The sequence below is a fragment of the Microtus oregoni genome, unplaced genomic scaffold, assembly GCF_018167655.1.
Source record: "Microtus oregoni isolate MIOR12 unplaced genomic scaffold, Mior012 000062F_ref0000492, whole genome shotgun sequence".
NCBI classification, from domain to species: Eukaryota; Metazoa; Chordata; class Mammalia; order Rodentia; family Cricetidae; genus Microtus; species Microtus oregoni.
In genome coordinates this window covers 4,417,448-4,435,391 of record NW_024543872.1, presented here as the reverse complement: position 1 = coordinate 4,435,391, position 17,944 = coordinate 4,417,448, and the positions used below count along the sequence as shown (strand labels likewise).

The 17,944-nt window shown below is 41.7% G+C and overlaps 1 protein-coding gene across 1 annotated transcript; it reads right to left on the bottom strand.

The window, feature by feature from the left end:
- On the bottom strand, positions 1 to 3,347 carry Neurod6 (neuronal differentiation 6). Its single transcript, XM_041640254.1, has 2 exons — positions 3,077 to 3,347; positions 1 to 1,813 (listed from the first exon to the last, which is right to left on the bottom strand). Exon 2 carries the CDS (start codon positions 1,790 to 1,792, stop codon positions 779 to 781), a length of 1,014 nt encoding a protein of 337 aa, XP_041496188.1. The 5' UTR covers positions 1,793 to 1,813; positions 3,077 to 3,347; the 3' UTR covers positions 1 to 778.
- Positions 3,348 to 17,944: the final 14,597 nt, after the last annotated feature.

Sequence of the window (17,944 nt, the reverse complement as noted above, 5' to 3'; positions counted from 1 at the left end):
AAGTGGAAATATCTATGTTTAATTGCTTTTAAACTGTAGGGTGGAAAACACAATTATACACTATAACGAACCTGTACAGAAAAATCCAGAACAATACAAGTGCTAGTATTTTTTCTTCATGATTGAAATAATTGTCCCCAAATTATGATACTGCCAACCTCCCCCAAACACTGTGTTTCCTCCTCTGCAAATGCTTGAAGAGGAATAGTTCTTACCAGTCGAATACATTTAGTTTTGTCCTTAATAAACAGAAAATTGCATAGCTTTTAATACGGTTGTACATCCTCAAATGCGTCTTTTAATTTCATGGTTAGCTCTCGATATTTTAAAAAACTCAATTTTCAGAAATACATATATGAGTTCTAGTAATTATAAACACATTTTACTCATCTGATTTTTATAACATGCATTTTCATAATTACTGTACAACTGAAATAGACATTGAGTTATGCTGTGTGCATGTCCTTACTCAGCAATATATTCTTAGACACCTTGTTCAACAAATTAAGTGAATTTAAAAGAAACTGAAACAGGAGAGAAAAATCCTGCCAGTAGAGAGAGAATCACAGTGCGATACAGACAAAAGGGAAGGAAAAGAGGTTCTCATACGAAAAAGAGATTTATTATGACATAGAAAATGTTCACAATGGTTGAAACACACTTCGGAAACTAGTAAACACCTTAGATAGAGTTGTGCCAATTACTCGGCCTGCAAGCATCTGCTTTCTCTTAATTAGAGTGGGAGGTGAATGACCACTGTTTATTTTCATTTTCCTCATTAATTATGAAAAACTGCATTTAATTCATCTTGCATAGTGAGAGATTGGCTGCGCAGATGTAAGTCATAAGGGAAGTGGCTGTCGGTGGGCAACCTGAACATGGCACCCTGCCCAAGGGGACCCCTGGGTGGCACTGCACAGTAATGCATGCCATAATTGTAATTTTTGCCATAGTCCAAGGTTTCTTCTTGCTTCAGGGAAAATATCCCATTATAGTTAATTGGGGGAGGACTTAAGGGACCTTCAAACTGAGGGCTGGCACACTCAGGGGAAGCACTTTCATAGAAGGATTCATATGCACTGCAGTAATTGTAGGGCTTCATGGACTTGGAATTATCAAGAGTCCCATGCCCTGGGGGAGTGGCCAGCTCAGGGCTATGGTAGGGTGGGTAGAATGTGGAGTAGGGTGACCTTGTGTGGTGTGCAGCCTCCCCACCCTGACCCATCAGGAAACTCCTGGCGTTGAGCTGTAAGCAGCCTGCCACCAAGTTTGTCGTTGGCTGGGAAAGACCTTTGCATAAGTTTTGGACGAACGTGAGCAGATCTGGTCTCTTGCCAATCCTCAGAATTTCGGAAAGTGCCCAGATGTAGTTTTTGGCCAGCCGTAAAGTTTCTATTTTGGACAGTTTTTGGGTTTTAGAGTAACACGGGACCACTTTTCGCAAATTGTCCAGAGCGTCATTGAGGCCGTGCATCCGGTTCCTCTCGCGCGCATTGGCTTCCTGTCTCCTGAACTTGACCCTTTCCAGTCGTAGTTTGGTGGTCTTTTTTTTCCTGAGACCCCTCCTTCTGGGCAAGCCATTTTCATCTTCTTCTTCTCTCTCTTCCTCCTCCTCCTCTTTCTCGGTTTCTTCTCCAGGGGCCCGTTTAATGCTCTTTCCTCGAAGGACAACTTGTTTGGGAAAGCTCTCTGGCTTCTTAATTTGTTTCTGATCCTCGCATTGTCTAGCAAACTTTCTGCACATCTGGGATTCGGGCATTATGACAGACTCGTCAAACGGTAGTGTTAACATGGTTCCTTAACCTTAAATTACCTGGAAAAAATGCCAGCACAATATTTAAAGTGTTTTCATTTTTAGAGTTGATCTACTTCAAATTTATTTAATGACTTAATCACAAGGCTCTGAAAGCACGTGAAAAAGACTGATTCCAGAACTTGCATTTATATTAAATAAAAAAATTGAGTTTGCATAGATCAGAAATCACAAAGACATTGATCCATGCAGTCACATTAATTTATACAGGCACGTTATCAAAAGAAAATATAAAAGGAAAAACCTATTAGAAATCATCACATTTCCTATTTCTCTTGGATTTTAAAATGGATTTTTAACACACACAAAGTGAAGTTCAAGCAAATAAAAGCATGATATAATAATGCAGACTTTCATTAATTCTAATTCCCCTGAGAACAAAATAGAAGAGAAACCAATTTTTTAAAACGAAAGGTGCTACCTCTCTCTGCAGCTGACAAATTTGAGAGGGTTTGTCAGAAAAAAATATTAACCCCCAACTTTGTTTCCTCTCAACCTCAAGGTAGAAATTTTGATAAGTGAGTGTGGAATACACAAAGTTAAAGGAAATATCAATAAGATCCATTTTTAAATTGAATTTTTCCTGGTGAGTAAAGAAGTATGTAAAAAGAGTACTGTTTTCTCAGCCTCAAGGAAAGGGATATTAGGCTAATTTGAAAATAAAACTATAAACAAATGAAAAAAACCACAATCATTACTGACATTCTTTTAAATCAAAGCAAATGTTGTGACTGCTGTAACATCTAAGAATCCCCCCAATGTAATTGTCTGTTTACTGCTGTTCCGCTCCTAGTGTTTTTGTTCTAAGAGCCACGGAAGTCTCCCTCCAGCTACTATCGGACAGGAACGGTCCGAGGATTCTGCATGCAATTGTGCACGTGTGTTCAGAATCCCAAATGAAAGGGGGAAATAATTTGTGTTTAAAATGCAATTTTGGTTTTTGTTGGATAAAGCAGCAAATATTTTCGTCTAAAATATTCAACCAAATAGATATATTAAAGCAGAGACTTTTAATTTAACAATCTCCAGCCCCCTATACACACACACACACACACACACACACAAACACACACACAATGTCCACACATTTACAATGTTACATAAAAACAGTGAAAGTATATGATAATTATATCATAAGAATGAAATATGATAAGAACTTATAGATGGTAAAGAACATAGAAATACTCTAAGACAGTGATACTGTATCTTTAAATACTTGCATGCAAAGCCAGCATCAATTGAGTATATCTTTATTTATATTACCTTAGGTTTTAATTTCATTCAATAATCAGTTTTCATTTTGTATCTTCCAAATCTTTTCAGGCTGAGTGTCGCATCGTCTCCTGGAGCCTCTAGATCTGTGTGTATCTGCACTATCTCATTGATCTCTAAAAAGTGACATTGATGCCAACTGCCAGAGCTGGTACCCATGCCATCTGCTAGTGACGTCACAGGGCAGAGAGAGCCATGTGATCCTCTCTTGGGACCTTCATTCTGCACTGATCATCTGGCATCCCTGTAAGTGGGTACCAGCATTCATGCATCAACACAGGAGGTTAGACTGATAGGGAGGAAAATCTGCACCAGCCTTTCACGTACAGTAGGTGCGTTTCTCTTCGAGCTGCTCGGGTCTCACTGGCAATCTGTAGAAAGAGCTGTTAGGGATGGGTTTCGCCCTGCCAATGGTACAACTGTTAAGCAGTCGTTAATATTCCATTCATTCGCAAGGTGGGCTTTTGTGTGAGTGAGAGAGGTTTTTGTTGTTTGTGGGGTTGTTGTTTTGTAAAGACCAGGGAAGGAGAGTCTTATATGGGAACTAGAAGCTGAGCTTGGGTGCTGAATGAAACCAAGATCAGGGTCGACAAATGGGTCCGCAAAGGGCTCTTTATTTCTCTGTTTTGTTTTACGGCATGTAACTTATGGGTTTATGTCTGTGTGTTCTTCTACTCCAGACTTCTTTGCTTCTCAGGATTTCAGAACAAAAGATCAGTTTCTTCATCTGGGGTCTGTGAAAGACATCTTCAAATGCTTCCTTACACTTGCTGCTGTCTTTCTCAGAACTTTTCAGAGAGAATTTACGCAGTCCGAAGGATACACAGACCAATTGCAGAGCCACAGCGAGTCTCTGATTAGATTTGAAGCTACATGTTTGTGCCCACCGCTGAGCCACTAACTCTCCTCAGTTACCCTCCCTGGTCTCCTGGTGTTAACCTGCTTGTGCCGTCTCAATTCAGACATGAGAAATAGAAAAGCCATCACTTACGCTTGCAGCTTGATTTCTGCCTTTCCTTCATTGTCCCTTGCCGGTGCCTTTTTAACGAAGCAGGACAGAAACAGTTAAGCTGAGCTGGCAAAGTCCTTGGAACAAAACAGGATGAAGCTAGAGGCCAACCCTACTGTCCTCTCCTTTCTCTGCTCCTCTGAGATGCCTCCCTCCCAAACAGATATATTATTTCAGGAATGCCTATAAAAAGGCAAAAAAAAAGTGAACTTTTTAAAAAGTGAAAAAAAAATAAACAAATAAACAGAAGCCTTATTGTTTGACAGCTGCATAATCTCCGGCTCTGAAGTGAAAGAGTATGCTTTTGGTCTTAGTATAATCCCTGGCAGCCTGGCACTGCTGAATCTGTGTTAGCATCCCCCTTATAAATCCCACCTTTGAAAGGTTTAGGATGCTGCTGCTTTAATGCACTCTGGGTCCAAATTGGCACCAAGGGCCTTCCCCAGATTCAACTGTGCTCCTCTTGCTCCCCTGTTCATTTCCACCGCCTTTACAAAGTTTTCCTGACATTCCCTGGACCATTCTAGAAAGGATGGAAGGTTGACATAAAGAAAGATGCCAGGTAAAAATGCATAGTTTGCCTCTCTTAAAGGGGGAGTAGAAAAGAAGTGTAAATTTAAAACAATAGTAAGCCTCTTAATTTATAGGTTAAAATAGGTAGGTGGGCCTAGCTCATATTTGAAAGTAAAACACGTAACATCAGTAATTTTAGAATTTGCAGCTGAATATATTTTTACTAATGATGATATTGAATATATTTCGTGTAGTTTTTGGTTCAAAGTCTAAATATGTTTTTGTATCAATGCCAAAGAATTTCAGTAGAAGGCCAGATGCAGAAATCAGTTGTCCTCATGTGTGATTTCATTTCTAAGTGTGAAGGAGGGAAGAGATCAGATGAGCTACAAAGTCGATGGTGCTGTCTTTGAATCTCCCATGTTACACCTGTTCTAAGTCCCCAGGCGCTACATTGTATTGCCTCACAGATGTAAATGTCAAAAGGCAGGGACAACCTGATTTGATGTGTCCATAGAAAATTATCACCAATGTAGCAAATGTAAGGACAGATCCTGTATTTTATCTTTACATGGGCATAAAAAGAGGGTAAGGATGAATGAATGAATTAGTGACTGTTTCATTCTTGCCAGTAACAGGAAAGAAAACCTTTGGTAGTGATAAGGTTGGGGACAAAGCTTATTCAAGTATTTTGATTATCTATTCATTTTTGAGAGACTTAGTTTTTCTTTATTTTTAAAATGAAAGAAAAAAAAAAAGCAAAAAGACCGGGATGGGTATTGAGAATTAGCATGTGAAGATTTAGCAAAGATTCGGTGTGTTTGTACAATAACTTTTCAAGAAATTTTGTTATGCATTTTCTAGGGTAGTTCCAGGTATGCAAATGTCTGTGGTGTCTGTTAATATGCGTTTGTACCATCTACCAGAGTGACTGTTCTAATCTCTGTTAAGAACGCATATTAACACCAAGACTCCAAACAGATTTAAACACAGATACTCAGAGCCTTGGCCAGGAAGTTGTCACCTCCTCTATCATGGTTCTTCTCATTTCACCGCCGTCCATCTATACCAAAATTCCCCTCTCTGAATGGATTCTATTCTAATTTAACTGCTGTGATGATTTTGTTAAAATTTTTGGTGTTGTTTCTGAGGTCATGAGATTTTGCAATTTTTTTTCAAGTGTCCAGTGCCTGTTATCTCCCATCTCTTGCTGTCACCAGCTAAGTGCTCATATATTAATTACAGTATATATATTAATATAGTGCTCATATATTAATTACAGAAATAAGCTGCAGACAATTTAGACATGATTTTTGATTTGGAATTTTGCAAGAGAATGAAAGTCACACGTTCAGAAATGGAGGTCCAGGTGTTGTCATTCCTGGCTACCCTGTGGCTACCCACGTCTTGTTTTAGCATGTGGGGCATTCCTGTGCATCCGTGGCAAAGGGCAGCAGGGCAAAGTCTGTAGTGAAACTCCAGAACACAGTTCCTTCTGCAGATGTGGGTGTGTCTGAAGGACTGGATATTTTCTTTTTTGAATTTTTTCTCTTTCTTTCCTTTTTCCTCTTTCTTTCTCCTCTCTTTCTTTCTTTCTTTCTTTCTTTCTTTCTTTCGGCTTTTTAGGCAAGTGCCCCAGGGAGCCCCGAGACTGGCTTGTATGAGCAAGCTCAGTGTAGGTTTCCTGAGCTTTAACTCTTCCATTCCCTCTGGACTGACATGGTTTTATGGTGTAGCAGAGTATGTTCCACTTATGAAAATAGCCCTTGGATTAAAGAAAATCATTTAAATAGTTAAGCAAGTCAAAGAACATCCTGACTTAAAGGAATCGGGATTCCTTTAAGGGTTTAAACAGCTGGACGTAGGTGTGGCAATGTTTTGTTCACACTCTATGAATATCACGTAATGAACGGGCCTAGAAGTCCCCTAAGGTGAAGCTGGACTGCAGGGCACGTGGCCTGCTAGTCTCCCACAAGCCCACCCTGCCAGTCCTCTGCTGCAAACTTTGTGCCGAGCAGTACTCGTCTCTTTCCAGAAGTGTATTTGATCATTTTCCCCTACAGAGTGTACTTTTCACTTATTCTTCAAACCCATGTGTTAGGGCCATTTTCTAATTTGTTATTAAAGCATCTAAAGGGACAGATGGAAGACTTCTATGAATATAAGAAAATGGATCTGAGTAGACGGATTGATTTTAATCCATTCTCAAGGAAAGAGTCAATATTTTATTATCTTGTGTGTTTCTACAAGAAAATGTCTAGCTTCTTTTTGGCTTTAAAAATTAGGAAAACTTTTTGTCTTAGTGACAGTGTCCTTTGCTTTACAGAAGCTTCTCAGCCTCAAGCTGGTCAGGAGGTCAGAGATTGACACTGGGTATGTTCCTCTATCAAATCTCCGCCTTGTTTTTGGAGATAGAATCTCCATCACCGAGCCTGGAATCCACTGACTCCGTGGGAATGGCTGTCATTGAGCTCTGGGAACTTCACTGTCTCAAGCCCTCAGAACCAGAGCTGCGGGTGTCTCCTACCACACCCAGCTTTTTCTTTTTTTTGGGGGGGGGATTCAAACTTGCACCCTTTATGCATGGAACCACCTCCCCAGTGCACAGTCAACATTTTTAAATAGAGAAAACAGAAAAACATTACGTCTTTCTTGTTACGTTCATGCATGTAGTGAGATCGGAGCAAGCCCTTAAGACAAGAGATGCTTTTGAAGGTTTTACAGAAGCAGCCCTTTTTTTTTGGGAGCATGTGGCTCAGGCTGTTCTGAGACTTGTGACACTTTTTCCTGCTTCCATATTCATAATGCTGGGGCTACAAACAGGTGCCACTACAAGAGGGCCAATCATAGTTTTATATTAATAATTTAAAATTAGAATATAAGGTGTTAGCTGAGTTGGCGGTATTTTAGAGCATAGTGTATTTTAGTAGACTCTCCTTCTCCCTCATCTTTTCCTACCTCTCTGGACCCACAACACTCTCTTGCAACCTCCCCCAGTCTCTTTTCCCCTCCTTGTCCTATGAGTCCTTTTACCCACTCCCTATCCTTCATCATCACCTATTTTTCTCTTTCTTGGTTTCCTTTATAGTTTTTAGGTTTTATCCACATTTGTACCTCCCCCACTGCACGTGTGTGTGTGTGTGTGTGTGTGTGTGTCTGTATGTGTGTGAGGGGGTGTGCCTATACACATTATAGGCTAGGATCCACACATGAGCGAGAACATGTGGTTTTTGTTTTTCTGAGTTTGGATGACTTTCATTAATTTTATACTTTCAAAATTACCCATATTCCTATAGAATCCAGCAGCATAAAATTCCATTGTGTGTATTATCCCGCATTTGTATGTAGTTCTCTGTTAATGGGCAGCTGATTGACTCCATCTCCTTTCTGAATGGACCCTGGCAATCGCATCTCCCGTCACGACTAGCTGAGCCAGTACAGAAGTTCCTCAAACAGGGATTCCTGGACGGTGTTCAAGAGGTCCTCATGCCTCCTGCAGTGGAGTGACTCTACATACATGAGCACAGATGCATGTTTCTAATGGCAGATTCCCACATCCGATTCTAGGAGGGTGATACATATGTCTAGTAATCGTGGTGGCCAATCTCAGTTCTGCTCTCTTGTAGCTATGTGCCACGAATTTCTTCATTCATCTTTTTTACTTCCTCTACAAATACTTAGCAAGTAACTATTTTGGAGCAATTCTTGACTCTTCCCCAAGGCATCTGCCTTACACTCAGTCTCTGACAGCACATAGATGGTGTTCAACTCATCTCTAGAGGCAGCCAGTGTACATAGAAGCCCGACTGTGATTCCCTGTCCCGATTAGTCTTTGCTCAACTTGACATAAGCTAGAGTCACCTGGGAAGAGAGAACCTCTAATGAGAAAGTATCTCCACCAGATTGCCCTGTAGGCAACTCTGTTAGGCATTTTCTTCATCCATGACTGAAGTGGGAATGAATCACGTCTGGATTAAGAAGTTGTAAATGTCATGAAGAAAATTCAAAGTAGTCGACAGTCGGGAGCCTGAGTGTGAAATGCAATCAGCATACACTGAGTCGAGACAGGGATTACAAACACAGGCTAGTGACTAGCATTCAGAAGCATACAGGACAGTCCAAGAGTGTCCTGCTGAGGAGTTTGTAGTCTTCACAGCGAGACAGATAACGAATCTGCATGACCATGTCCCACTGGAGAGGGACAGATGGCAAATATGCATGAAGTTTCCCCACTAGAGGACAGAGCAAATTTGGGGAAGATCTATTCAGTTGAAGTATCTGTAGTATTCTTTTCATCCTTCCCATAGCTGGGATGAAGGACAGGGCAAAGGCCAGAGCAGGTATCGTCTTTCCTGTCTTTGGGGAGGACCAGCAGCGACCTAGCATGAGCAGACCTCTGATCACACAGGGCAGTGTAGGTCAGGGTAGTTTTTTCAGAATTTAATCCAAAGGCAGCCAGTAGAGGGCACAGTGCAGTGAGACTTTTGCAGAGCTCACTCTGGGGCTAGGGGCTAGCTCAGAGGTAGAGCACGCGGCTAGAATGCAATTATTAGGTCCTGGGTTCCATGCCCAGAAACAAAACCAAAACCCCAAACAGAACAAAATGAGAAACCAAAAGTAAAAAAAGAAAAGTTCACTCTGGATGGCCAAGGAGATTTGAACAGGGAAAAAAGAAGAAACAAGGAAAAATTGCTTGGGTCAGGAAATTGCCACACAGGCCATGCTGGCATGCTGAGAGCTAGAGAACTCGGGGAAACTGAAGTCAAACCTCTCTCTTCCTATCCCTCCGTTTTGTTTCCTCCCTGAAGCAGGAGGTAAGATTCTTGTGGGCGAGGCACCCCCCCATCCCCCCAAAAGAGAGGAGAGGACTGCCCTTGCCTTTCAAGACACACAGACACAGTCTGCAAAACAGGCTTTCTTCCCAAAGCTTAATGGTGAATCTTGATTGCCAATGTGATCAGTAGGGCACAATCCTTAAAGCACACTTGGGAGAGACTGACCAAAATAGGAAGACCTACCAGGAGTATGCTCAACACCATCGCATAAGCTGGAAGCCTGGGTGGAATAAAGGTGGAAGGAGGAGAAATCCAGTTAGTGCGAACAGTACACATGCACACACGTGCATACACACACACACACACACACACACAGACACACACACACACACACACGTCTTTCCTGGTTTTCAGTATGTGAGCTGCTGTGATCCAACAGAAACTTTCAGAATCAAGATCCAAAATAAATCCTCTCAAGTCTCTTGATGAGAAAGCAACTACCTGAGTTTTCCCTGCTGTGTCGGACTGGACCCGCTCACAGCTCTCTATAACTTCCCTACACTTCATCAAACCTACTGCAGAAAACGCCAAGGCATAACTGTTTCTCTGGGGCTTCATTTCCTTACAAGAGTGCCTATCTCCCAGAAAACTTACTGAAGGAAATCGTGTGCCTTTCTCTGTCCTTGTTATAGAACCTTGCCCGTGAATTTAAGATAGGCTAGTGATCATTTTCTTTACTGACAGAAACTCTTTGTAGAGGAGACAGAACAAGACAGAGAGGACGATGGCCCAATGGAGGCCTTGGCGATGCAGAGAAGAGGAGGCACAAGGCTTTCTAGTGGGAAAACAAACAAACAAAAGAATTGACTAACAGGATAGGTCTGGAGTGACGTGGGAAAATTGTATATAACTGGTGACGATAAAGGATAAAGTAGAGACAGTAATCACAACAGTGTTAGGGTTGGTGCTCCACAGACTTGAGTTCATTCCATCATGTGGTACCTGTGGCCTCCTCCATCAGAAAAGGGAAAAAAAAAAACGATAGTTCAGAGACCTAGTCTGTTTGATAAGGGACACTCAGGTTTGAAGTGGAAAAGCCATCATTTAGACAATAGGTATCTCTGTGTACCAATCCCATTTTCCTGACTATGATACTAAGTTAATCATTGAATAACCCAGCCTGACATGATGGCTCACTTGGGAACTGAGACAGGTTTGTGGGTTCTTAGCTAACATGGGCTTCCCAGAAAGGGCCTATCCCAGTCCAATCAAATCAAACTATATCATACTAGTTGAAATAGAAAAAAAAAACCACTTAACATAACAGCTACCTTACTCTCACGTGAGGGCTGCTCCCTCCATGGCCTCCCACTAGGCTCCCAGGTTTCAAAGGATCCACCACCTTAACAAGCAAAAGCCCAAATCATCATTTATCTTTTAGTATTTTGGACTTCCGGTTGGTTTGCTCTGTTTTATTGGCAAATTTCATCTCATTACAATATATTCTTCATTTGTGTTTTAAAATAGCAAGGCTAACCCACTGTTATTATAGCATGTGTGACAAGTTGTTCCTGGGGTGCTGATAAATTCGAAGAGATCCATTCACATCCTTGTGGGTTGGGATTAATGCTTCTCTTCTGATTTCCCACTGTACTTTATGCTTCTATTATTATGTTTAACATAATTTGCTTCGTGGTAGCTATTTGTGAATACATCTGTCTCCCCTACTGTCCTGGATTTCTGTTTGTTTGTTTGTTTCATTTTGTTTTGTTGTGAGCACATCACACAACACACTAAACTGCATAGTAGGAATTCAATCTATATGAATAGGAGAGTCAAGGGGAGCAGTTGCCGTTATGGTATTTTTGGCTGCAGACTACCTTAGAGCCATGAGGCCCATCTGTCAATCAAAACTGTGATGTTTGCTTCATTAGTACTGGGACTGAGCAGTGAGATAAGTCGATGACAAAGAGCTTCATGTCCTACATTCCACAAATTAGATTATAGATTATGTAATTCTTTCAACTATAAATGCTACTGTGGGAAGCAGGAATTCTAGCTAGTGACAGTAAAGACCCATGATTCTACCTGTTCTGCCTATGAAATTTGAACCCAGCACTGTTTTTTTTTCTCCAAAATTATTATTTCTTTTAAAAAACTGGAGCAACTTTTCACCAAGCAGTTTGCATCTCATTTTGGACACCAGCACTGGTGTAAGATCCAGGCTGAGATAGTGCCTGACACATGGCTTCAGATTTTCTTATTAGCCAGTGCTGCTTTCTGGAAGAAATGCATCATTATCCTTTGAACTCAAGAGTTTAAGCACTCCGCAGGCTGGCTTGGCTGTTACTGGTGAAATGTGAATTTGGCATGTGGCAAGTGAAGATAGCTTGTGCTTGGTGGCCCTGCTTTCTGCAGCTCTCTGGAGGTGGACGCAGTGGGTGAATGAGGAGATCTCCTCCACACGCTCCCCACTCTGCTGGTTTTGGGGCTATGCAGAAGCACATGTATTTAGTGGAATAATAGAGAATGAGAACGAGGGGGAAATGATGTTAATAACAGTCCTCTATCCTCCCAAACAAAACCTTTTCTGAACTGGCATCTCTCTTACAAACTTACTGGGAGGGTGTTGAAAAGCTCAGTAAGTGAGGTGAACTAGAGAAATGGGTGTGTTACACACTTGGAATTATAGACCAGGTAGGCTGTTTATAAAGGATGCTTTGACACAAATAATATGATAGCGTGTCTGGTATGGTCAGTTAATATAACATGATTCCTTGAGCTCTCCTTGGTTTGGGGGGGGCATCTGGGTTTATGCAGACATATTTGTTCTCTCTATGTTTATTTTTGCAATACTGGAGCTGCAAGCATGGCAGATAGTCTCCCTCTATCTATTATTTTAACTTTGAGGCAGAGTCCCCTGAACTTCCCAGGGAAGCCTTGCCCTCTCTCTCTAGTCCAGACAGGCCTTGAACTCAAGATGGTCCCACCTTACCTCAGCTTCCTGAGCAGCTGGTATTCAAGCCTGTGTTACACGACTCAGCTCTCACCGACATGTTTCCGAAGCAGCAGAACGATAAATGCTGAAGTGTCTAACGTGACCCTAGACATCAGGGCGGGGGGGTGGGGAGCAGATGCTAACGAAGGCACACAGCAGCCCAGGGGAAGTCCTGATGGGATGAACATTACAGTGTGGTGTTTCTACCCTAGGAGGAGCAGATGGGAAAAGACATTCCAAAAGGTCTTCCTATGGCCTTAGGTGGTCCACTTTTAACTATTTCCCTGAAGACTAGAGACTAGCTCTTATCTTTTCTATGGAAACTTGAGATACAACTACACAAAGAGTAAAAGCCAAATAGACAAAGCAATGGCTTTTCTTTTTTTCTTTTTTCTTTTTGTAGGTCTGAGTTCCTGGGGAGTCCAGAAACAGAACTTATGTGAGACTTACATATTGCTTTCATGGCCCTTTTTTTTTTTTTTTTTTTTTTTTTTTTTGATTTTCGAGAATGGGTTTCTCTGTAGCTTTTGGTTCCTGTTCTGGAACAAGCTCTTGTAGACCAGGCTGGCCTTGAACTCACAGAGATCCACCTGCCTTTGTCTGGGATTGAAGGTGTGCGCCACCACCGGCCGGCCACGGATCCCTTCTTAAATAAAAAAAATAACAAAAACTATATTTTATGTTTCTGTTGCTGTAAAATATAATTCAGACTGAGTCATGTTCATTTCAAGAAACGTTTGGGAGTAGGATTAAAAAGTATGATGGGACCTGGGCACTGCACTGTTCCCATTGGAAAGTGGGACCTGTCCCCTGTCCTTGAAGATAGGGTGTGGTCAACGGGATTTTTAAATCATACCTGATTGAGAATCATACTAACCTCTGAGGGACTTGGACTTAAGTTTAGACAGATTTGTTTCCTCTAAATCTAGCTTCTACAAGCTGCCCTCGCTCCAACTTTAGAAGCACATGGTTGGAGACTATGGCAGAATAGATAGGAACCTAAGACAGACAGGCTCAATAAATGGAAATGCAGGACACCCAGCTAAATTCGAAGTTCAGAGTTGTTTATATACGGTACAAACCTATAGAAAACGTATACATTGCTTATGTGAAATTCCATTTTAGCTCGGCATCTTTACCAGACTGCTTTCATTATTCCTGGAACCCAGACTACTTTTCAGTGTAAGATCCACTTCATGATGGAGATTCTGGGCACCAGTAGAGCATCCCCAGCCAATGCTCTGCCACTGTTCGGGAGACTTGTGGGTAGATGTGTCTGTAATACCCATTCTGTTGGATTCCCCCATTTGCTGGTGCTCCATGACTCTCCGGAGGAGGAGATGCTAGAAGCCTTCCCCCAAATTTATTTAACTGCTGAATGGTTTACTGCTTCTGAGTTTCAGGTGGGAGAGCAAAGTTTTGATGGAAGACACTCATGGCCACCATAAGTCACTGTGTTTTCCTTTATGCTACATGTAATGAATATTTTTCAGCTCACCTCACTTGTTTGTTTTATTTTCTTCCCCTTTGTGCTTATGCATGGAGCCAACCACCTTTCTCTCATATCTCAGCATATTCACCTTTTGCTCTTTGTGGAGGTCAGCTAAGCCAGAGACTGAGTTCACAGTGTCAGTTTACCTTCCAAGAAGTCACTTTCCTGTTCGATGAAGGACACAGTGCCGTGTTAGGACCAGCTACATAAATACAGTCTAGAACAAATAAAGATACACTGCCTCCTGTTGCAGCAGCTAAGACTTTTAAAATGGCCTGAGTAGAGCATTAAACCAAGCTCAAGGACCCATTCAAACGCACAGATGGTGTGCGCTAACAGCCTGGACTACTGCAGTGATGTCCTCAGGGCTGAGAAACCAGGGAGTCTTCACTAGCAAAACTGCAGAGATGGTACCAGGGCTGTTCATGAGGATTACTATATACTAAGAGTCCAAGAGGAAATGGGGTTACTGGTTCAGACCCAGAGGTCACAGGAAATTTTCATATTTCTTTCATGGATGTTTGCTTGATTATGATTTTTTAAATCTTGATTTTTGAGTTTTCTTGGTTTTCCCTATCAGTCATAACAACATCACACTATACAGTGAGTGCCATGGCAAGAGAAACTTACATCTCATGGGCTACAGACTGGAAAGCCAAGAGTCATGTGTAGGCTGGCTTGGTTCCAGGGAAGACTCTTCCTCTCCCTGGTAGGCAGATCACTACCTCCTCCCCGTATCCCTAGGGCTTTTCCTCTGACCCTGTGTAGGTAGAGAGGCAGAGAGGAAAGAAGAGAGAAAAGTCAAGAAAGGAAAGAGGAGAGTGATCCTTCTGTATAGCCACTAAGAATTTTCTACCCTCATTAAATCCTCTATTCTCAGTCACTCCCCAGAGGCCCCATTACCACCAAGCACTGGACAAAGGGGTGGAGCTTTAGTATAGGATCTTTGAGAGGACAGTATCACTGCTTGGTGGGCCAGCCTACAGCAGTGCTGGGCTCAAAAGGAATCCAGAGTCAGGGTACTGAAACCTTTTTATCTGAGGGGGTTAAGGGAAAGGACTCTCACATACTCTCTTGATGGTTTCCTTCTTTCTTTCCGGTTTTCTTTCTCCTTCTTCCTCCCCCCCATCCTCTTCCTCCTCCTCCTCCTTTTTTTCTCTATTCTGTATTTCTCTGGTGATTTCCTTCTCTCATTCTAGATGTTTCTCCTCTCATGCTCTTTGTTTTTTCCTTTACAGCCTATATATCCCAGCAAAATCTTTCAAGCAATATAAAAATTACAATGTGGTTACGTTCTGTTTCTCAAGTGAATGATTACAAAGAGTAAAAATAAAAACAACATGTCTTCCAGCTTCCTTACATGATTAAACATTTACGCATTTCAGGTGAAAAACAAATTATCCCCAAGAATCCACGTGCATTCCTACCCAAGAAACTTGTTATAGATTAACAGAGAATAAGCAAGCAAGGTATTTTTCACAGTCAGTTCTTTCACTGGTAGGCTGCATTTTGCAGTTACAAAGAAAGTTACCAATCACTTTATTGTTTATCTGTAAGGGTAATCTTATAAGGACTCACAAACCTAAATTTTTATATGTGAAAAACAGTTAGCTCTACTCCAAATCTTTAGGGTGCATACCCACTCATCAATAGTTTTTATTTTAGGAGGTTGAGGGGAGAAATGGGAGCAAGGAATTAATCATCATCTTTGGTCACCAACCAATCCTAGCAAAGAAAGTATCTCAACTGGCAACAATAAGCTATTTTGTATTTTTTGTTTTACCATAACCTAATGAATCTGTAACTCAGCTATGTGTTCTTGTGAACTTTAGATTGTTTTATAGTGTTTTTCATCTCAAAGCCATTATTAAAACGTCTAATTTAACCTGAACTTATTTTAACGTTTTGTTTCAACTACGATTCACACTGAAACCTGCAAATGAATCTTTCAACATTAAAATTAAAAGAATTTGAGCCAAACTGTCTCCTGGGGACTCAATTGTTTTCCTTAATCATTAACCCGAACTGCGATCTATGCGGCTCCTTAGATGAAACTCATAGGCCCTAGCTGCGTGAAGTTTTCTTGTATTTATTTTCAATCATCAAAACTCTCTATTTAAACTATATTTAAACTAACATTATTATCATACATTAGACAATATAGCTTAAGAAGAAGTTATCTTCATAATAATCCACAGGTAAAAAAATGCCCAGTTAACAGGATGTTTCATGAGGTAAACACCGTGCATCACTGACAGTGTGTTCTCTCCACATCCACCCACACCATGCCATATACCAGAGAAAGACGGCAGCGGCAAGCATGGAAATGCACAACGAAAGCAAAAACCTTCTGGAGTTTGGGTTTGGGGGCGTTGGCTACCCAAGATTCACCCTTCAGGGGTTCACCTCTTGGTGGGATAACACCTTGAACTTCAACTTTCACCTGCTGCTCTTCTGACTTGGCCACCAGCAGACACAAGCATCCAGTTCATTACAGGTACCTCTTGGGTTTTCGAAACGTGGTGTGATGCTCCACCCGCTTCCTTCATGTCCTGGCCCTGTTTGCAGCTGACCATTTTTACTGCTACTGTTGACTCTGGAAAGTATATTCTATAAGGGAGATGTTTTCTTTGTGTGCCTAACATACATAAAGATATATACATGCAAACATATGTGACTATATAAATAAATTCATAAACTATGAAATGTACATACATACTAATAAATAGGACTTACTGGAAATAGCTGCCAAAAATCTAGAAATATTACTCAAGAAGAATTCAAATAGAAATGAAGATGTCAGATAATGTTGGGACCAATTAAGTCCTGGCCTTCAGCTGCTCTTCTCTGCTAGAGCCTTCTAATTGAAGTTACTAAAAGCTGTGCTTTGCCTAGAGGTTCAGAGGATGGGATTTTCACCTGTTGGCCATTGACTGCAGGGTATTTAAGCCTCCATGGTGCTTTTAAAGAAGGGCTTCCGTACCAGCGATTAGAGGTCCGTGTGTTGGTCCGTCTCTGCGTGTGTTTCCTCAACCTCCAGCTTCTTGCCCGAAGCTTACGAACTGGGTTCTAGCACATAGAGTGCAGACCCGGGGTGCGGTGCGCGGCAAGATAATACATTTAAATGTACATCTATGCTATCCTTTGTTTCAAGGAAAGGAGTTTCTCCAAAATTAGCATTATAGACAGTTGTGAACCACTTAGCATGAGTGCTGGGAACGGAACTCAGATCTTCTGGTAGAGAAGAATGGGCTCTTTCTTTTCTTTCTTTCTTTCTTTTTTTTTTTTTCCGAGACAGGGTTTTGCTATAGTTTTAGATCCTGTCCTGTAATAATGTCCTTGCGAACAGCCACATGCTATCTAATACAACCTCATTGTCAGGCATAGGAAGCCTCCTTTTGAGTCGCTGGTCAATGGAGTCGAAAAAAACCTGACAGATATAAGTTCCACCACATAGGACTTAGAGGGATGGGGCTGGAAGCCTCCTCCCTGAGGATAAGCTCTCATGGAGCTAGCACCAACAGGAAGTGTTAGGAATTTTCTAATGTGAGCTTTCTGCCTAAGCAAAAATTCCAATCAAGCCAAATCAGAACAAGCCAAATTAAAAAAATATCCAGGTTTAATAAGGCGTTCTCCGGTGGCCCCAAGGGGGAAATGGAAAGCCACTGGGGGTGGGGAGTGGGGAGAAGAGACCACTTGGGGACTTTCCGGGTAAGCAGCTTAAATAGACTGGGGAGTAGTCAAGATTTTGGTGGGCTGTCTTGACCCTCTTCCGGGGAGGAGTCAAGGCTTGGCAGGCACAGGGATTGGGCCTCCAAAGACGGAGGCCAGAGAACCTGACTTGGGACTTACAGGAAGGTGTTATGCAAGCTGCCAAGAGAGAAAAGTAACCAGTAATGCTACCCAGCTGTAAAGCCTGCCGATCCCCCAGATGACCAGCATGACGGAATGTTCCCAACTGTGCAGTGATGACACTGTACCTTGAAGGTGACCAACAGCTATGTGTATAATTGAACGGAAGGCCTTGCCAAGAGGAGAGAATTCATTCTTGGTACGGTTAACTTACTCAGAG

Coding starts and splice junctions, on each gene's coding strand:
- Neurod6 (XM_041640254.1), bottom strand. CDS start 1,792: ATGTTAACACTACCGTTTGACGAGTCTGTCATAATGCCCGAATCCCAG.